General features: G+C 63.6%; 1 protein-coding gene across 6 annotated transcripts; it reads left to right on the plus strand.

Moving 5' to 3' along the window:
- The first annotated feature begins 1,379 nt into the window (after nucleotides 1-1,379).
- SMTN (smoothelin) lies at nucleotides 1,380-20,442 on the plus strand. 6 transcript variants are annotated; one of them, XM_085556217.1, is made up of 21 exons: nucleotides 1,380-1,589; nucleotides 5,095-5,255; nucleotides 5,345-5,438; nucleotides 5,526-5,604; nucleotides 5,691-5,995; nucleotides 7,084-7,180; nucleotides 7,374-7,648; nucleotides 7,814-7,877; nucleotides 8,736-8,828; nucleotides 9,056-9,454; nucleotides 10,134-10,234; nucleotides 12,124-12,240; nucleotides 13,293-13,457; nucleotides 13,582-13,657; nucleotides 13,757-13,921; nucleotides 14,542-14,604; nucleotides 14,756-14,822; nucleotides 14,969-15,139; nucleotides 15,215-15,338; nucleotides 15,418-15,569; nucleotides 19,413-20,436. In XM_085556217.1, the coding sequence occupies exons 1-21, from the start codon at nucleotides 1,539-1,541 to the stop codon at nucleotides 19,561-19,563; spliced, it is 2,970 nt and encodes a 989-aa protein (XP_085412343.1). In that variant the 5' UTR covers nucleotides 1,380-1,538; the 3' UTR covers nucleotides 19,564-20,436. The 6 variants fall into 6 exon arrangements, with proteins under 6 accessions (XP_085412343.1, XP_015733716.2, XP_085412340.1 ...); XM_015878230.3 differs by lacking the exon at nucleotides 12,124-12,240 and having other exon boundaries at nucleotides 1,381-1,589; nucleotides 19,413-20,442; XM_085556214.1 differs by lacking the exons at nucleotides 12,124-12,240; nucleotides 19,413-20,436 and adding an exon at nucleotides 16,897-17,060 and having other exon boundaries at nucleotides 1,382-1,589.
- Nucleotides 20,443-20,583: the final 141 nt, after the last annotated feature.

Genomic DNA, 20,583 nt, shown 5'->3' on the forward strand with positions numbered 1-20,583 from the left:
CAAAGCACAGTGCATCCCAGCAGGGTGTGACGAGAACTGGAATCCTCAGTGCCTGCAACAGCATTGCTGCTCATCAGGCATATGTGGGACCTTCCTCATCATATGGCTCCTTCACTCAGTGATGTGGCATCTGCAGTGCTGATAGGAGGCTGCACAGTGCCCGTGCCAGAGCAGGATGTGAGGAATTAAACAGTCTTGATCCTGCCCTGGCCTTGAGCAGAACGTGAGTCACATCTGAGAAATGGGTACATCTCTTTATCAAGGAGTGCTCTGTCCTGAGCAAATGGCATCAGCTGCGCCCAGGCAGATGGACACCATGGCTGCTCTGGGCCAGAGGCTTGTGCTGAAGGGTTGGCAGAGCAGCAGCGTTGCTGTGTGTTCCTTACCTTCTTCTTACCTGGGGCTGTCAGCCCTTAAAGCCACCTGATGCTCAGCTGCACGCTCCCGTTTTCAGCTGGGAGGTGGCTGCAACCCCACGTAGCTGAAGGAGCTTCTGCACTGCCTGGGCACATTGGGGCACCGAGCCACAGGAACTGAGAACCCCAAAAGTCAGCCTGCATGATGTCACTGCTTGTCATAGCTCTGTGGGAGCTGCCCTGGATGATGACATGCAGAGGAGCAGCGTCACCGTGTTACACGTGTGCTTGTTGTGCAGCAAAGCCAGGAGCTTTCCTCCTCCTCCTCATCCCTGAGCACACGCAGTGGCTTTTGGTAGCCAGGGGCAGGGGATAGAGGCCTGGCACGGGCATCCCACGGGGGTGACACTCCTTGTTCCACCTCTACACGAACAACAAAGTCTCCCCCAAGGCTGGGTGCACACACAGAGCACAGGGGATGGATGCAAAGGTGCTGCAGGGCCACGATCTTGGGGCGATGTGGCTCAGGGAGGCACAGAGGGGACACCTCGACGGGTAGCGATGGGCAGCAGTTGCAGGAGGAGAGCTCTGCATATGCTGAGCTGTGCGGGATCCCCGAGCACGCCGTGCCCTCCTGCACCCACCGGGCCGACCCCAACGAGCCCCATGGAAGGGGCCAAGAGCTGCAGTCCGGAATGATGCTCCGGGCGCATTTACAGCCAAATTTGGGTGATTTCTTTCCTTTGCTGAAAGGCCGAATCGGACGGGAACGTTCCCGTGCTGCTCCCCCCGTCGGGTTACGATTCCCAACAGAAGTTTCCTGTTACACAAACAAACTCCGCCGCGGTCGGTGCAGCCCGTGCCCACCCGGAGCTCCGCACATCGGGGGCCTCACCGGGGGCTGCCGGACCGCACGGGGTGAAGCCGGGCCCGCTCCCCACCGCTCCCCACCCTCCGGGGGCGGCGGTGCCGAGGCGGGGCCGGGGCGGGACGGCGGGACCGGTCGGGGCCGTTGAACCAATGGCGGCGGTGGGCGCGGGCGGGGCGGCGCGGGGCCGGGCCGGGCGGGAGCGGGACTGCGCGGGGCTGCGCGGCTGCGGGAGCGGGCCCGGCCCGGCGGAGCGGAGCCGTATCGGGAGCGGACGGGACCCGGAGCCTCGCGGGGGGCAGCGGGCGGGCACCATGTCCCAGGACAGCCTGCAGGGGTTGGACGAGGGGGCGCTGAGAAAGATGGTGAGTGCCCGCACCAAGGAGCGGGGGGAGGGCGGGAGGAGCGGGTCGAGGTGCCCGCAGGTGGCACCGCTCCCGCTGCAGCGCGGTGCCCGGTGCCCTCGGGGCGGGCGGCGAGCGGGGGCTGCTGCGGGAGCGCGGGGGGAGCTCCGGGAGCCGCCTGGGCGCTCTTCCGGCTGTGCCCCATCGCCCGCTCTGCTCGGACCGACACATCCGTCCGTCGGCTCCGTCCCCCCGGCGCCGATCCCCGCTGCCCGCCGTGCTCCCCGCGCGGTGCCGGGCGGGACGCGCTGCCCGCCATCTGCCACGCGTGCCCCGGGTCCCTGCTTCCCTCTGGCCCGGCTCCAGCAGCCGAGCCCTCCCCGGCCACCTGCTTCCTGCGGGCATCACGGAGCTGCTTCCTGCCGGCCCCGCTCCGTGCCGCTCCCCGGGCTGCGTTGCTGCGGCCGGCCTGGGATGGGCGCTCCGCGGGTGGCCGTGGGTCGCCCCTCGTGCAGCCCAGCGGTGGGAAGGGGCTCCGACCTACCCGGGGATTTACGTTGGGAAGCCGCTTTGGATCGTGAGCTGCCGCCCAGCGTGCAGCCCGGCTCCGTGCGCTGAGCCCCGCGCCGGCTCCACGGGCGGTTTGGGGAGCGGAGAGCGGCAGGAAGCTGAGTCAGCTCGGAAAGAACGTCCGCGGGGAACAGGAAAGGGTCGGGGTGCCGCTGGGACGGCGTGGAGGTCAGCACGGGGTCCGTGCCGCCCGCGGCTCCCAGCTGTGCCCATTCTGCTGCGGGCGCAGCTCACAAACCCATCTTCTGCCCCGGACACGGGGATGGGTGCTCGGGGTTTCTCCTGGCTCTGCTTCCCACCCGAGGCTGCTGGGAGCCGAGAATGAGGCAGTGCTTCTCCACGGGGCTGTCCCCGTTTGAGCAGCGGGTGCTTCGCACCTACTCGTGCCTTCCCAATGCAGTGGGCTGCACACACGTGCTGCTGGCTGGCTGTGCAGGTGTCCAAAGGGAGGCTGAGCCCGCGGGGCTGCACTGATGTGAGCTGCTGCTCTCCATCCTGCTGCAACCACGGGCTCTGTTGGATGGTTCCCCTGCTCCTTCATGGCCTCACCCCACGGCTGCCCACAGCTCTCCCCGTGCCCATGCAGCTGGAGGAAAGGCTGCTCCGGGCTGACGTGAGCCGGGGAAGGAATTTTTTCTTTGGTTAGGTTTTGGCTCTGCTTAGCTGGAAGAGGATTAGCCCATATAAGGGAAAACTGCCTGCCTCTGCCGCCGCTTCCTCCCTGCTCCTTCTCTCTCCCCATCCCTCTGTTCCTTGTTCTCCTCCTCCCATCTCCCAGTGGCAGAACTCCCAGCAGTGCTCTGATGTCCCCGAGGTGCCACCGTGTGGGACCCGAGGGCGGCCCGGAGCGGGCGCTGGCTCCCCGCAGTGGTGAGCGGGGCAGGTGCTGTTTGGGGCTGGTCGTGGCTGATGGGATGTGGATGCTGCTCTGGCTCCTTTCCCCAGCGCTGAGTTTCCCTGCGGCCGCGCTCCAGCTGCTCAGTGCCCCTCTGTGCTGCCTGTCCCAGAGCTGGATGGAAAGCCTGGGCTAATTAGAGCTAATTATGGCCCTCTGCTGGCGGACGTGCCCCGAGCTGAGGCAAGGCTGAGTGCTGCCGTGCTCGGGCATCACCAGGAAAGCAGCCCATGGTGGCTTGCCAGCATCCTCCTCACAAAGCCACTTTGTGTGGGACGAGGCGGGCGTTTGCTCGCAACCATTAATTTGCTGCAGGCTGGGCAGGGCCCGTGGGGCCCTGGCATGTGCCGAGCTCAGGGCTTGTCACTGCAGGGCCCCGCGGCCCCTTCCAGCCCTGGCTCCAGTTGTGGTTTCCGGCACGTTGCCCCACGAGCCGTGTGTTTGCCGTGTGCTGGCTCCATGCTGACGTGGGCTTGGGACAGGGCTCCTGCTGCCCTACCGCCATCTCTCCTGCGGAGCAAAGGCTGAATCCTCCAGGACCGCGGTGCAGGTCAGACCCCATCCATCAGGTGCCCTTGGGAAGGGCAGATCCTGGTTCTTCTCCTTCCCTCCCTCCCCACTGCTGCCTTTGTACCCTGGCCATGAGGCTCGGAGCTCCTGTGCCGGGTGTTGGAGCTGCGGAGCACTCAGCCGTCAGTTTGTTTAGCAAATGGTCAGGGCCTCGGCCTCCCGGTGTGAGGTGGAGGAGTGTTTTTGTGTCCTTAAGGCCTTTACACAGCTGCAGAGCGCCTTGTTGCCTCCTTTCCATTCTCGCAGCCCATTGCAGAAGTCCCTCAGGGAGGCTGTGGGTGTTCAGATGGCCTGGTATTGCCTGGGGCTCTGCTGCTGCCCCAGGACCTTCTGTGCATGCAGGAGCTGGGGCTGCTGCAAGATGGGTTGGTTTCTCCCACCCCAGGGATACCATGTAGGGCTGTGAGGGTGGGCTGGGGCTGTTCATATGCCTGGCCTTATGGCTCAGTGGTGCTGAGCTCACCAATGCTGCTCTCCAGGTCCCTGCTGTGTGCTGAGCCAGCAGGGAAAGGGCTGCCCTGTTGCAAAGGCTGTGACTCCGGATGAGAGCCCACACCCGGCAGCACGTGGCACAGGGCTGCAGCCCCCAGCTCTGTCCCTGGGAGGCGGATGCTCACGCTGCTGCAGGATGCTGATATGGGATGCTGATATCACTGCACGGCAGGGGTGCTGGGAGGGATATGGGAGGGAGCTTGTTTGTTTTAAGCTTCAACCCCTGACGACAAGGATCGTCATTTCTAACCCTGTGCTGCCCAGCAGGAACTGACCCACATGGGAAGGTGTCCCTGGGGTGGCAGTGTGGAAAATGCTGCTCCCAGATGGGTATCGGTGGCTTTGCTGGGATGGGCTGTGCCAGCAGATGCAGAGTGTGCAATGGGCCTGCAGCGGGCTGCAGCCTTCCCCTGGCTTGTTGCATGTTGCTTGTTGCTGTGCTTCTGTCCCTGCTGTGACCTGGAGCTCAGTGACCAGTTAGTTGGCCTGACAGTGTCCTGTGGGAATGTGAGGAAGAGAACTGCTGCCTTCACCCTTTGCTGCAGCCGCTGCTGCTCCCAGCTTTCCAAGCCCTGATGCTGACAGCAGCTGCTGCGGGTCACGGGGTTTATTTTTAACAAGCTCCATGGGAAATCGTTTTCCCGGTTCCCTCACTGCAAGCCAGTGCCTGGGCAGGGCCTGGTGTCCTGCAGCAGGGCTACGCCTGCTTTGTGCAGAGGCTGCTCTGAGTGCAGGCCGCTGGCGCAGCTCACACTGCAGCTCTGCTATGGAGGAAGGGAAGCCCCCCGTGTGCTGGTGTGGTGCTGGGTGCTGTGCCTGCTCCCCGAGGCAGAGTCCGTCTCTGGCCAACCTCACATCCCATCCCACGCTGGGGTTGGGCCACCCCTCATCCCCCGGAATGGGGGCAGACAGTGCCAGGCAGTGTGTGCAGGGCGCGTGGGCAGCGCGGCACAGACGGCCCCATTGTGCCCATTGCCCAGCCCTGCCCTGTCCTCCCAGCTGGAGGCGACGCTGGACCTCGCCGAGCGGCGCCGCATCCGCTCTGCCATCCGGGAGCTGCAGCGGCAGGAGCTGGAGAGGGACGAGGAGGCGCTGGCCTCCAAACGCTTCCGCACCGAGCGCGGCAGCCACCGGCAGGACAACAAGGAGAACTGGCTGCGGTGAGTTACCTGGGGCACAGCGGGACCCTGGTGCAATGGCTGTGCGGGACACTGCTCCCCTGCGGCTCTCACCCCCTGCTCCGGCGCAGGTCCCAGCAGCTGGAGGAGCAGCAGCAGAAGGCTCTTGCCTCGCTGTCCCGGGAACTTGAGTCCATCACTGATGTGGAGGAGCTGACGAAGCTGGTGAGTGCCTGATGGTGGGGTGGTGTGAGGGAGCTGAGTGCCACTGAGCCCTCGCCGTGCCTCACTCCTGGCTCTGCCCCTCCGCAGCTGCGGGCAGCCAGCGAGTACGAGGAGCGCAAGCTGATCCGCGCCGCCATCCGCAAGCTGCGGGCTGAGGAGATCGAAGGTGAGGTCCCTGTGTCTGGGCTGCCCCGTGGATACTGGGATGCGCCCAGCTCCTTCCTGAGCTTTCCCTTCTTTGCTTCCACCCAGCTGCAGCCCTGGCTGGGAACGTGCAGAGCAGCCGCAGGGATGGTGCTGAGCCCGCAGCCGTGCCCGCACGTGCAGAACGCAGCAGGAGGGATGATGCTGAAACAACAGCTCTGATTGGGAACGGGGAGAGCTCCCACAGGGCAGGCTCGGAGCTGCCGGCCGTGGTGAGCGTGGAGAGCAGCACTGAGCCCGGGGAGAACAACCAGAGGGGTGATACTGAACAGCCAGTGCTGAGCAGGACGGAGGAGAGCAGCCGTGGGGGGGATGCAGACAGACTGCCTGCAGAGGAGCCTGAACGCTCCGTGGTGAGTAATGGGGGGTGATGCCGCTGGGAATTGCTGAGTCCTTTGCTTGTGCCTGCCTACTGAGGGCACAAATCCCTGCACGTGTGTGACTTACCTGCTATAGGGGATTGGGGTACGTGACACTGGTGGTGGAGCAGAGGTCTGCAGGGAGATGGGGATGTGGCTGTGCTCAAGACACCAATGCGGGCTGTGTGAGTGCTCCCTCTAGCCTTGGAAGGGATTGTTCCTGTTCCAGGACTAGGCTGGTGCCCAGTAGTGATGGATGAGCTGGTGGGGCAGGGCTGGGAGTGGTGAGCGCAAACACAAGCTCCCTGTCTAGCAATGATGGCCCTGCAGGGCACGGTAGCTTTGTGGTGGTGGAGTGTCCTCCCAAGGACGCAGCACAGGGCTTCCACTTGCAAGAGTGAGTGGGGGAGGAACAAGCAGTGGTTTGACCCCCAGGCTGCCTGTGTCCAGCCCAGCTTTTCCCTCTGCCTCCCCCAGGGCCTGCATGGGGCCGGTGGCAGGGGAAGGAAAGGTGACCCTGTGCCACTTCCTTCCTGGTCAGCATCTGCTGGTGCTGCGGCACCCCCAGCACACAGCTGTCTGTGCAGGGCTGTTTCCTGATCAGACTCCCAGTTTATCCAGAAGATAAAGCATTTCCCTTTAGCATAGACTGGTGGGGTATGCGTTTTGGCACTAGTTTCCCCCATGCATCCCTTGGCTGTGGTCTTCTAACTGCCTCCCCCTATCCTGTAGTTACACTTGGATCTCAGCCCACTTTGCCCTGGGTTGGTGCTGCTCTTCCCTTGCCCCTTCGTGGCACTGTGCTGCCACTGCAGGACACTTATGTCCTAGCAGCCTTTGGCAGTAACCCTATTGCAGGGTGTGAGCTGCTGTGTGTGTGTGAAGTCCCATGTCTTGCCCTGCAGCATGGGGATGGCACAGGGGGAGGCTGCAGTCTGCAGCATGTCCCTGGCCAGGTGGCAGGATGGGACAGTGCTGCTGGAAGTGGAATTCTGACCCACCTTGCATGAGGAGCTGCCTGGGCGCAGTGGGGTGGAGGCAGCTGTGGGGCTGACTGGGCTCTCAACCCTGCTTTCTTCCAGGCCCATGAGCAGGAAGAAGAGCAGGAGCACAGGCAAGCTGAGCTGCAGGACCTGAGCGGCCAACAGCTGAGAGAAGCCCAGAAACCCCCTGCCCAAGGTGAGTCCATGTCTGCAGTGTATTCCAGGGGAGGAGCAGAGCTTGGGAGTGCAGGTTGAAGTGGAGTTTGAGGGAGAATAGGAGGATGGAGGGGCTGCAGGGGGTCTCCTGATAAGCCCGAGCTGGTGGCCAGGTGCTTGCCTGGGGCCACACGAGTGGGGATGCTGCACAGAGCCTGTTATCTGCCCTGCAGCCGCAGCCTCAGGGACCGTGGTACTGCTGGACCTGCACCCAGCCCTGGAGCCCACTGCAGCCCCGCAGCCCGAAGAGCACACAGCAGAGGTGGAGCTGCACACCGGGCAGGCACCTGAGTATGAGCTGCAGTACCAGGAGGAGGGCTCTGGCAGCTCCTGTCCTGCACAGGAGCCCATCGTGGAGCCAGCAGAGGCCCCGTGCAGCACAGGGCAGAGCCGCCAGGCGGAGCAGCACGGCCCGGCACAGCCCTGCGCTGTCACTCAGAGTGGCCAGGTATGGGAACGCTGCGCCGGTGGGTGCTGGGAGCCACTCAGACCACAGCCCCCACCTCAACATGGGGCTGGAGGTGCTGCACGTGGCATCTGTCTCGATGTCTGCCCCTTTGAGCTGCTGAGGTCAGATTGTGGCAGCTCCTCAGTTCACCCTTTTCCCCTGCAGTTTGTCATCTGCGTGCGAGGCCAGGTGTCGGGGAAGGCTGTGATGCCACAGGAGAAGCCAGCGGGTAAGGGCAGCCCCAGGCAGCACCCCCAGACCCTCCCCTGCGAACCCAGGAGGATGCAGTGCTCTGTGTGGGGCAGGGGATGGGGACGCAGCGCCTGATTGGGCTCAGTGCGTGCTCAGGCCTGGGCCAGGCAGTGGGGTGGCAGGCACGGTGTTTACAAGTCCCCCAGCTACCAGCCGGGCTGCTGCAGGGCCATGAAAGGGAATCTGTGCGTGCAGCAAACCTCGGCCTTTTGCATTCTTTGTCCCAATAAGGCTGGAGCTGAGCACCGGTCCGGCCCTGGCCCCCCCCGGGGCTGTGCTCGCTGGCCTGGCCGGGGGCTGTGCGCTGCTCCGGGCCCTCCATGCCTGGCCGGGCGCTCTTGGCAGCCCAGAGAGATTGTGTTGGACAACTGATGCCCTCGTGCTGCTGTTGGGAAAGCGTTTCCCTTCTTGTGTGCCAGGAGGAAATAAGGCCAAATGGGAGCTCGCAGCTGTGGGCACCCTTAGGGTCACGGCCCTGCTGGGAGCCTCCAGCAAGACACAGGCTCAGGCCTGGTGGCTGGGGAAGGATTGAACCCTGCTGCCCTGGGGCAGAGCAGGGGCAGCTGAGCAGCTCAGCTCCCTCCACACCACCACAGAGCCTGCATAGCACTGGCCCTGCTCTGCTGGGCTCCCATGGGGGCTGGGACAAGCACACAGCCCCTGTGTTCCCCTATCCCCCTCCTGTGCCTGGTGGGGTGTGTAGTGGGCACTGAGCTCCAGGGACGTGGGTGACACTGGGGAGAGCTGCCATCCCTGCTTCATTCTGTGCTCACTCTCTTCTCCCTCCATCCCATTCCTTGCACACGGACGTGGCCCGTCCCTTCCCGGCTGGCAGCACCCACCCAGAGCACAGCACGGACCCCATCTCGCCTCAACGCTCAGCGCTGGGAGCAACCCCCCTCCTCGCCGTGCCCGCAGGGCCACGCAGGTGAGGGCACATGGTGGCTGCCGTGCTCCATTTGGGCTCCCACCCGCGCGTGGACACGCAGAAGCTCAGAAGGCTGCGGGGCACCCGGGGGGCAGCATCCCTATGGGCGGCATGCATGGCGGGGACGGCGTGCATTGGGGGGAGGCCGGGGGGCAGCATGCATCGCGGGGTGCGCGGGGGGCACTCGACGTGGCACCCATCTGACCCGGCTGCTCCGTCCCCCGCAGAGCCGAGCCCCGTGCAGCGCTCCTCCTCGGTGCGGGAACGCGCGCAGCGCTTCACCCCTTCGGGCGCGACCCCGGTGGGCACCGCGGGGCGGCAGCGGGCGGCGGCGGGCGGCCCCGAGGGGGCGGGCGGCGCTGCGGGGCGGGCCGGGCCCGGCCAATGGCAGCGGGGGCCTCGCACGGCCCCGTCGGGCCCCGTTCAAAACGCGAGGGGAGCCGGTGACGGAGGAGCAGAGCAGCGCCCGCCGCCCGCCGGCCCCCGCCCCGCCGGTACCGGCCCCACCGCCGCCCACGACGGCATGAAGACGTACTTCACCATCGAGATCAAGGATGGGCGCGTGCAGCCCCACACGCAGTCCGTCACGCCCCGCATCGTGGCCGCCCCCGGCAGCCAGCGGGCAGGTGGGCACCGGGCGGGGGGCACGGGGACAGCGGGGACGGTGGGCACCCAGGGGCCGGCAGGGGGGCGACCTGTGGTTGGACGTACGGTGGGTGCTGGTAGGACAGGGGAGCCGCGGTGGGATGTGGGATGCTGGGGGCAGAGCGTGGGCTCTGCAGAAGGGCAGGAGCGTGGCAGCCCTCGCCCTTTGGCTCCAAGGCTTGTCCCCGTCCAGATGTCCCCTCCCATCCCACAGTCCTTCCAACCCTGCAGCCCGGCCCCAGAGTGCAGCATAGCCTTGTGCTGGTGCCCCATCCCCACAGACCCGCCTCTGTGCTGGCACGGGCGTCGTGCAAAGCACCATCCCCGCTGCTGCCCTTTGTGCTGTGCCCGTATCAGGACAGGATGCCTCCGTGCGCTCTCCGGGGCTGTCCCTCACGCCGGGAGGTCTTGGCTCCCCCTGGAGAGCTGCGGGAAGTGTCCATCTTAGGGGTGAAGGCACGCTGGGGGGGCCTGGCTCCCCACTGACGCAGCAGCTCCCACATCTTTTAGCCGTCCCCACAGCCCTTTCTGTGCACCAGAGCTCAGAGCTCTGCTGCAGGAGCAGGATGCGCCGGAGCCGGGGCTTCTCTCCATCTGCGGGCACGGGGCTGAGCCTGTCGGGCTGGAGCACAACCCGAGTGCCCGCGGCTTCCTTTGCAGAGCTCACCCTGGGGCTGAGGAGCACTCCCATCCGCATCACCGCCATCCCCAGCAGCACCGGCGGCATCTGCAGCATCAGCACCAGCAGCAATGTCATCAAAGTGAGTGCGCTCAGGGCCCTGGATGCGGGGTGGGAGCAGCACCATGTGTTGGTGCTGGCACTGCGGTTGGGGGGCTCTGCTGTGTGGGTAGGGGACCCCCCAAGGCCTGTGTGTAAACCCACATCCTTGTCCAGGTGACCCCACTCATGCCAGTGTGTATAGATGGCTTAGAGAAGGGAGTGGGTAAGGGGCAAGGATTTGTGGGTCTCCCCCTCTGCTCTCAGCTGCCTCATAGGGTTGTGGCAGCTGAGGGAAACCCATTGCCATCCAGCCCTGTGTTTTCCATTCTGGGAATGAAGCTCAGCTGTGGGGCTGGGGAGCATCTGTAGGGCCCTGCTCCAGGGGCTCTGCTCCCTCTGTGCTCCCCAGCTGAGCCTGCATGGTGCAGGGGATTCTTGGGGCCAACTGGATTGGAAAGAAAAAGAAGAAGAAGGTACAGCCAGCCTTGGCTCTGATCTGGGTGGAGATGAGGACACAGTCCTGGGTGCTGCAGTAGCAGGGCTGGAGGTGCCTAGAAGGCAGCATGGTGCTTACAGCTCTTTAAGTGCTTTTATCTGCTGTTTGCCATCTAGGGCAATGCAAAGTGTGCGCATGTGCAGTGGTATTGGCAGGAGCTGGGATGTCCAGAACTGTGCTGCCTTGCTCACAGGGCTGAGTGCCTGCCTGCTCCTCCAGGCATGGCTGAGGTGGTGGTCAGGGTGCTGCTCGTTTGCTGTGGGCCCAGCATGGTGCTCAACTCGACCAGCATGCAGCCTGGTGGGGCTGCAGAAGGTGCTGCCCATGCCAAAGGTGCAGCTCTGTGCCCACAGGGTGACAGCCCCGCACTAATGCGCTAGCGCAGGGCCTGTCAGCTCTCATTAAGGTATTAGCAGTGCTGTGGGACTTGGTGGGTGCTTGGGGACCAGGGCTGGACACAACCTCCAGGTGTGCTGCAAGCAGACAGGGAGGAGAAGGAGGAGGAGGAAGGGGCTGTGGTTCCCTCAGCTCTGCCAGGTAGGGGTCGGTCTGACCCGTGGTGTGTGTGGGGCTGGGGGCTGCTGCCTTTTGCCGAGAGTGCTGTGTGTGCCTTGGGAGCTGGCAGATGTGGAGCTCATGGGGCTGCATGCAGCAAGGAGAGGTGAGACCCATGGTCACCCTGCAGCGGTGATCGCCCAGGGCTGTGGCTTTGTGCTGGGTGGGTGCCATGGGGCAGGATGGCTGCAGGAAGTTGTGTAGGAGGGGCTGTCTGCATGCAGCAGAGCAGCGTTGCTGGAGTGGATCCTGCAGGGTTTCTGCTACTGCCTGCCTGCCTTGCGGAGCCTCAGTGCTGCATGGCCACGGGGGCAGCAGCTGCCAGGCCATGGGGAGAGAGGCAGGAGCCCATTCCCTGGAGCAGCCACCAGGGCCCCCCCTTGCCGGGCCACCTGGTCCTGTGGGGCCTGGAAACACTTCCAAGTGTCAGCGCCTGCCTTGGTGCCCCTGCACGGGACCCCGGGCCGTGCTGCGACAAGAATAGCCGGGCCGGCCTCCAGCTGGGGGTGGTGCCCCTGCAGCCCCTATAAAGGGCAGGGGACAGCTGAGAGGGGCCCGCTGCGGCACCCGCAGCCCTGGAGCCCGCCGCCGCCATGCCGGGGGTCAGCCTGGAGAGCCTGGCGCAGGCCGGGGTGGCCGAGCTGGAGGAGCTGCGGCGAGAGCTGCAGGCCTTCGGGCGGGCGGTGGAGGGGCAGCTGGAGCAAGCCGTGCAGCAAGTGCAGCCCCTGGCCCGTGCGCTGCGGGATCTGGAGGAGGAGCACCTAGTGCTGCGGGCTGAGCAGGCGCGCCTGGGCCGCCGGCTGGACCTGCTGGCACTATGGCTGGCACCGCCGGAACCCGCAGAGAAGGACCTCAGCACCCTGTTTCTGGAAGCACAGGACCCTTGCGCTCATTTTGAGGGCACTGAGGAGTCCAGCAGCCCGGTGGCCCATCCGCCCACTTTCTCCAGCACGCGCCAACAGTCGACCCTGCATCTCTCCCGGAGCGACAGCTTTGTGAGTGTGGGCCAGGCCGGGCCTGGCTGGGCTGCCCCGTCCTGGGCAGCACCCACTGGGGGGGCAGGGTGCTGGGGCTGAGGAGAAACCCTCGGCTGGGGGTGGGATGTGTGTGCAGTTTGGCTGGGATCAGCCGCAGTCACAGCCTGCTGCTGTGGGAGGCCGGTGCCGGGCAGGGCTGCGAGCCAATGGCGCCTGCCTGCTTCGCATTGCTGGCGTGCCGGCCGCAGGGCAGCTGTGCCGGCCCCTGTGTGGGCTCGCCTTGCAGTCGTCACCTCGTCCTGCAGTGGCCCTGGGCTCTGTGCTGCTCCTCCTGCCCAGAGCTTTGCCGCAGTGCTCTGCATTGCTGGCACTGGGCTGAGCCACTGGGGAGCCAACCAGTGCCAGCAATGCGTGCCCTCACGCCTGGCAGCGGAGCAGGATGGGGCCAGGTGTGCAGCGGGGCTGTCTTGGCCCAACACCTCCCACCCGCTGCCTACAGGCCCTATTCCGGGCCTGGAGAGCTGCCCACGGCGCATTGCTTGGGGGTCGTGCTGAAAGGGACTTGGTGTCCTGGCTGTGCTCCCGCGGGGGCTGAGCTGGCCTAGTTCCTGAGCGGAGATGACGAGGAGGCTCTTGATCTCCTGCGCAAGCTCTTCTTTCCGCTAAGTCCCTTAATTCCTTGGAAATCCCTTGTGCTGCTAATGGTGTGCACTGGCCTTGCCAGCTTTAGGGCACTGGGCATGGAGCCCCCTGCCTCACCGGAGGCCCTAGTGGTGTTAGTGGGTCGTGGGTGTCCACAGGCTACAATGTGGAGACGTTTCAGCAGCAGGTACAAGAGCACCTGGGGCCTCCTGGGGCAGGGTGGGCTGCGTTGTGTGCTGAGCATTGGGGATGTGGCACTCCTCCTGCATTGGTCACTGCTGACATCCATGGAGTCCCACCAGCTGTGAGCTCCTACACCACACAGTGCATCTCCACGGTCCCTGCTGCCTGTGGCACTGGGCAAGCATCGGGTTCATTAGGGGGCTGTTGGGCTGGTCAGGCTCAGGTGTGTGGTGCTCTCCTTGCAGCCGATGGAAGCAGAGCTGGTGGTGGAGCAGCCCCAGGCACCGAGGCTGCAGCCAGAGCTGCCCAATGGCATGGAGAAGGTCCAAGTGAGGGAAGTGGAGAAAAGGAGCAAGCTGAATGTCGAGGAGTTGAACAGGATTGAGGACGAGGATGTTCTGGATAAGATGGTACGTCCTTCACTGTGATGGTGTGGGCTTCTGAGGACAGGATGCAGGCTGGAGATAAAGGGGCTCGGAACTGGGTGGGAGAACAGAGCTGAGGGGCCATGCTGAGCTCCCCTTCCTCCCACAGCTGGATCAGACCACAGACTTCGAGGAGCGACGGCTGATCCGTAATGCCATGCGGGAGCTACGCCAGCGCAAGAGAGGTAGTTGGTGGCTGCTGGGAGGGGGGAATGCTGATTCCCCATGCGGGATCATGGACCTTGCATCTTGCTGCTGACACCATCCCCTGTGTGCATTTGCAGACCAGCGGGAGAAGGAACGGGACCAGCGGCTGCAGGAGGTGAAGAGCCAGGCTACAGTGAGCAGGGCTGGCCACAACACTGAGACCACCACCACGCAGAGCACCCAGTCAGCCGACGGCTCAGCCCGCAGCACTGTCACCAAAACCGAGCGCCTCATCCAGTCTAGTAAGCACAGGGCTCACTACTGGTTCTCTGTCTGTCGTTCTCTGCTTGTCCTGGCTGGGACCCCTGCCATTTCCAGCATTAGCCCAGCCTGTGGCATGCACCAGGCTTTGCAGAGCCCAGGGCAAGGGACAGCAGAGAGCTGGGCATCTTCTGTTGCTCTTCCTGTGCAGGGAGGTGACAGCATAGCATACAGGGTCAGCTGCATCCTGCAGAGAGCAAGGCCCTGGTTTAGGGCCAGGTTTCACTGTCTTGGCTTGGTTGGCCTCCTGCTTTAGACATCCTGGGGCCTGAGCCCTAAGGGATCTGCTCTAGCACCTTCCCACCTGACCCATGCTCCCCATTGGGGTGGCACAGGGCTTGTGGGCCCTCTCCTGTCACCCACACTTCTGCCAGCTGACTTAAGCTGGGAATAGCTGTCCGTGGCTGCTCCAGCCTTCCTGCCTCTCTGCTCCATCACTTTGGTCTCTCTGTTCCACCTGGTTGCTGCCTGGGGGCACGTAGCTTCCGTCTCACCCCTATGTGTGTGCAGGATGTCTCCCTGCCATGCTGTGTGGACCTGAGGGTAGTTCATAGTGCTCGGTCTCTAACCCAGCTGTCCCCCTTTGCTTTCTCCCCTGCAGATGATGGCAGCAAGACTTCCCGCACAACAACCATGGAGTCGAGTTATGTGAAGAGATCAGACAGTAAGAGTGTTCGCTGCCTTTTACCATAGGCATCCCTTGGGCATGCCCATGGGGGCATTGCTGCTGCAGAGCACATAGCAGAGCTCCCCTGGCCTGCCCATCTCTGCTGCTCCATGGCTTCTGCCTGAGGCCTCTTTCTCCTTTTCTGCAGATGGCAGCAGCAGCACGTTTGTTCAAACCAAATCATCCTACAGCTCATCTTCCAAGAAGACAGGCAGGTAAGTGGTGATGCCGCCAGCCAGGGACCTTCAGCTGTGTTTGTTCCATCCTAGGAGCATGGAGTTCTCTGGGCTGCAGGGATGATGAGGGGCTGAGAATGGCTATGTTCCTTTCTGCACTGAGGCTTTGCCTGTGTCTCTTGCAGCATCTTTGACCGGGAGGATGAGAGTGCCTCAAGGCAGAGCAGCCTGGCTGCACTGGAACGGCGTCAGGCTGAGAAGAAGAAGGAGCTAATGAAAGCTCAGAGCCTGCCCAAGACATCAACGTCACAGGCTCGCAAGGCCATGATTGAGAAGCTGCAGAAAGAGGGCGGGAGGTGAGGATGTGGCAGGAAAGGGGCGGTTGGGGCAGCAAGTATCCCATGCGTTACCCTCCGTGTTTTCTCCCTCAGCTCTCCAAACCCTGCGGCACCACGTGCAGCTGTGCAGCGCTCCTCCAGCTGTGGTGTCCCCAATGCCAACAGCATCAAGCAGATGTTGCTGGACTGGTGCAGGGCTAAGACCCGGGGCTATGAGGTCAGTGCTGCCTCCTTTCCCCATCTTGGGCCAGGCTGGGCCGGTCACTGTGCCCCTTGGTAACTCTCCTTCCCTACAGCACGTGGACATCCAGAACTTCTCCTCCAGCTGGAGCGACGGCATGGCCTTCTGTGCTTTGGTCCACAACTTCTTTCCAGATGCTTTTGACTACAGCAAGCTCACACCTCAGAACCGCCGTCACAACTTCGAGGTGGCGTTCTCCTCTGCAGAGTACGTAACTCTGGTGCTACCATAAGGGCTGTGGGCATGTCCCATGTTCAGGACAGCTCTCCCTCCTGCTGCCTGGGTTCAGGGACATAGGCAGGGCCCTGGAGGAGCTGGCCATGCCTGAGGCTCAGTGCCTGCTGGCATCGCTCCTTTCTGTCATACAGTGAGGTTGGGGAAGAGTAGACTGGGGTGTACACAGACCCGATGGGCTGGTACAGCCCAGTCTGTGCTGAGGTGGTGAGCATGGGACTGGGTCTCCTGGGCGTGGAACATAGGAGCCAAAGGCAGGGCAGGCTCTGTGGGGCAGAGCACCAGTCATGCACAGTGCAGTACCTATAGAGCTGAGACCGGGGTTTGTACATGCAGGTGCCTCCTTCACAGTTGTAGGGGCTCAAACACCGTTGCAGCTTCTCAAGTCTCTTCCCTCCCCTTTTGCTTCTGGTTTTCCTGGGTGCTGAGAGATGGGAGCGCATCCAGCTGGAGGGCTGGAAGCCAGGCCCGCTCTCCTTCCTTCTGTCTCTCCTCCCATCCACTTCTCCTCCCCTCCAGCACCCTGCTGGCCTCGCCTCGGGCAGGGCCAGGTGGGTTTCGGAGGGGCCCCATCCCCACCTGCCTGGCAGGTGGCAGCCGGCTGGTGCTCAGTGTGGCAGCACTGGCCGGGAGCTCCCAGCAGCTCCCACGGTGCTGTTCAGTGGAGCAATTGGGAACAGGGGGCCGTGTGCCTGGGTCTTGGTGCTCCTATTAATAGACTTTTTGCTTTAATTGGGACCGGTGCGTGGACTGAGAGAGCCATCGATCTCTCCGGCCTGGAAGCCAGGTGGCCTCTTGTCCTTCCTCCTCCTCCAGCTCTTGTGAGCGTCTTCTCCTGAGCTTCCTGCACCAGGGCTGTGCCGTGCGGTTCCAAGCGGAGCTGGGCAGGATACTGGGCATGCCCAGCCCTCCTGGCTGCTCTATATACAAGCTATATAGAGCGCCGCTCCGCTCTGGAACTCGCTCCCCGAGCACCGGGCGCGCCAGAACACATCACTCCCTCTTCTGTCTCGTTCTGTCATTCCCTCTTGACCTCACGCCTGTCCACACTGCTCACCTACCCTCCCATCCCCTGCTTGTGAGCCCTGGCCCCCCCAAGTCACACTGAATGGCCTTGGAGCGCGGCGGTGCCTGGAGCCGTCCTGCCCCTGCATCGCGCACCCCCAGAGCATGTGAGAGCAGAGCAGCATCTGCCCGGGGAATGGGAACTGCATTGATCCGTGTCTCTTGTTTTCTCTCTTTCTCCCCTCCCCGACTGGGCTGCGGTCACTGGCTTGCCCCTCTCTCTCCCTGCCCTCAGGAAGCACGCTGACTGTCCGCAGTTGCTGGACGTGGAGGACATGGTCCGGATGCGCGAGCCGGATTGGAAGTGTGTGTACACATACATACAGGAATTCTATCGCTGCCTGGTCCAGAAGGGGCTGGTAAAAACCAAAAAGTCGTAGCCCATTTTCACCCCCGGGAGCGATGGTGAGAATCTTCCTGTCGATCTACCGCCGCACACCAGCCCACCTGCATCCCACAGCTTGGCAGGAGGGCCGGGGAGCGGCCGCTGCGGCTGGGGCAGAGGATGGGGTATAATGGTGGGAGAGGGTCAAGTCTTGTTCTGGGAGCAGGGTGGAGCCTCTCTCCTTCCAGAACAGCGCTGGTGGGGAGAGGGCTGAGGAGGTGGCCGTGGAGGGGACCCAGGGGCCCAGTGGCTCTCTAGCCACAAGGATGATGCCAGCAGGAGTGGGGCTGCTGTGGCTTTTCCCTGCCTTCCTCCCACTCACCCATCCCAGCCAGGGGGATGAGCGGCTGGGTATCGGGGAATGCTGCTTTGGGCACCCAAGTGCTGAGCAGCACCAGCCTGTGTGGGTCTGCTCAGCTGATGGGCAGGCTCTTGTTGCTCCCGCGGTGCTCCAGCCTCACTGCCTGTGCTCGCTGCCTCCTGTTTCTGTACTCGAGGCTGCCTGTCCCAGGCACGCAGAGGCTGCTGTCTGCAGGGGGGGAGGCTGAGGCCAGTGCTGCCTGCAGGATCAGGCGTGGCTCAGGGTGCTCCCCTCCCATCGAGGTGCTGCCTGCTCATATATGGGCAAGAGAGGGGAGCCTGGAAAGTGTGACTCAAGGCTGCAGTCCTGCCTCTTCTTGCACTGTTTGTGCCTGTCTTTCAGGGGCATCCTAGCTGGCACTGGAGCCTCCTCTCCCCCAGCTCTGCACTGCATGAGCACACCGAGGCCCAAACAATGCCTTTATAAGGGCAGAGCCTGTCTCCCTCTGCTGCCTTAGCATTTCCATCACCCTGGCTGGTGGTAGCAGGGGACCTGCTGTGCTCAGGCGGGTGCTTTCCCAAGGCCCTGAGCATGGCCTCCTGGGCTGCTGTATCATGCAGTAGGGATGCTGCAGACCAGGCCCTGGGCTCAGAGCCCATTGCTTCCATGGCTGAGTTGCAGCTCTGCAGCATTAACCAGGAGAGCGGAGCATGAAGAGCAAGGCCCCAGGCAGAGCTCCCAGGCTGGCTACAGCCTTCCAGCATGGCTGCAGCACCTGTGAGGAGCCCAGGGACCAGGCAGCTTTCTTTGATCCCAGTGCTCCTTGCATCCATGGATCCAACTGTGTGTCTGTGCCAGAGCCAGCCCAGAGCTCCTTGCTCCAAGGGCTGTGTGGAGCACCAGAGCACATGATGGGGTTAGCAGGGTCTGCAGCTTGGCACGAAGGGGAGGTGGTTAGGGATGGGGGATTTTGTGGAGGGTGTCTGATCTTCCCAGTACAGTCAGAGCTGTACCAGTGAGCTTCTCCCTGGCTCAGCCTGCATAACAGTGGGACCTGGAGCCAAGCTTTGTGGGTTCTGCAGGACCTAACAGGGATGGCTTCATCCCCAGCCGCTGCATGGTGGCCTCAAGCTCAGGTTCAGCTTCGGGCTCCTCAGCCCCAGCCCTGATCTTGGTGCTGGTGCCAGCACAGCCTGTGCCCTGTCAGCCAACACTGGCAGTGGCTGCTCCAACTCTGAGCACTGTCCTCTCATGGGTGGCAGCAGCACTGGGCTGCTCCTGGACACCCCTGCCAGCCCCAAGCCCTGAAGAGCCACATGAGGGAGAGAGCTGCTCCTTCTCTGCCATCTATACCCTGCCTGTAGCCTGCAGCAGCAACAGCCCCCGCTGTGCCAGCAGCCCTGAAGACCAAGGAGCCGCCTGGGGCCTGGTGGAGCTGGGGAGACACATCTTGGGCTGCAGGCTGGCAGCAGTGGGGCAGGGGTGGTGCTTGTAGCCAAGGGTCAGAGTCAACAGCAGCATCATCCCAAGGCCAGCTTTAATGGTGGAGAGCGCCCTGAGGTGGAGAGCAGCTGGGGAAGGGTCTGGCACAGGCCTCAGTGCCCAGCCCAGGCCTCAGTGCCCCGCACAGGCCTCAGGGCAGCATAGTGACTCCTGGCTGGGGTAGCCATGGGCCATTGCTGAGCTGCTGGAAACTGTGTGGCTCTGTCAGAGTTGTGCCTGCATTCAGGCCCAATGCAGCCTCCCTGGGCTGTGATCCAGCAGTTGGGTGGGAAGCAGGAGGGTGGGAGGCTGGGAAGCCTGGCCAGGAGTTGGGGAGCAAAGGGCAGCGTGGGGTGAGACTGCTCTGGCAGCTCCAGTGCAGTGCAATGGCCTCAGCCTGCACTCAAAGGCCTAGGAGGGCTACGAGGCGACTGTGAGGACCAAGAGCAGGGCAGGGTGTGGGTCACAGGCCACACTGGGCTGGGGGCACTGAGGGCACAGTGAGGCTGGGGGCAGCGGTGCCTGGTGCCAGCAGCCCCATCCTGGCCTCCTACAGGCATGCTGAGCCCCCATGTCTTTGCAGGATGCTGGCGGACTGCGTGCCCCTGGTGGAGGTGGAAGACATGATGATCATGGGGAAGAAGCCAGACGCCAAGTGCGTCTTCACCTACGTGCAGTCCCTCTACAACCACCTGCGTCGCCACGAGATGCGCATGCGGCAGAAAGAGTGCTAGAGCCTGCCCTGCCTGCGGCTGCCCGACACCTCACTGCCCCCTCCCTGCAGGGACGCTGGTGTGCGGAGGAGCTGCTGCCCCATGGAGAGGCTGGCAGTGGGGGTGGAGAGGCTGTGGGGCTGGCGCTGGACAAAGGCAGGGGCTCCTGGTCACCCGTTGCTTTGGCCTTGCTGGAGCTCCTCAGTCAGCCTCTGCCCCAGCTGGCTGCCAGCTGAATGTACAGGCAGGGAAGAACGGTGCCAGGTAGGCGCTGCCTAGGATGCTAGGATCCCTGCAGCCAGCTTGGCTCTCCTCCCCTCTGCCATACTCTAGTGTGTTAAGTTATTCATTTTCAAGGAGTTCTTTTTACGTGGGCAGTGTCTCTGCTTCCCCAGGGAGGCTGGGGCAGCACAGTACCCTTGGGCCCTGAGTGTCTGGGTCTGTGTGTCTGTGTGGCTCAGCCCATGGACCCTGCAAGCCAGGGCCTGGGTGGGCGTTGCTGGTTTTGGTGCAGCCGGGAGGCAGAGTGCCCTGCTCCCCAGGCGGCCTGAGAGCAGTTCTGGGCCCCCTGCAAGGAAGCCCCTCTGCCCACCACAGTCCCTGCTTGGTGCCACCTCCCTGGGGACGGCCCTGTGCCAACACCCTGCTTCCCACCGCACGCACGTGCCCAGGGCGCTTCCACGGCGGGGACCTGCAGCACCCCCGTGCTGGGGAGCTGGAGGGGAGCGGGGAGGGCCCCGAGGAGCGCGGGGCCAGGGCCAGGACCAGACAGCCCCCGCGCTCCTCCCCAGCTCTGGGCACCTCGTGCTCAGTGCCACTCGCCCCTTCATCACAGTCTACACCTGCGTTGACACGTGTACCAACACCAGCCAGACAATAAAAGTTTATTCTATAGGGTGATTCTTCTGCCTCAGGTCCTTCTCCCCAGCCCCTTCCAGCAGCAACTGCGTGCAGGGCCATTTCCCCTTGCCCTGAGACGATCTGCAACCTCAGCTGCACTGAGACCCCTCAGCTCTGGCCCGGAGCTGGGCTATAGCACCC

Source organism: Coturnix japonica, chromosome 9 (genome assembly GCF_054131305.1).
Source record: "Coturnix japonica strain WE chromosome 9, WE-NBRP24, whole genome shotgun sequence".
NCBI classification, from domain to species: Eukaryota; Metazoa; Chordata; class Aves; order Galliformes; family Phasianidae; genus Coturnix; species Coturnix japonica.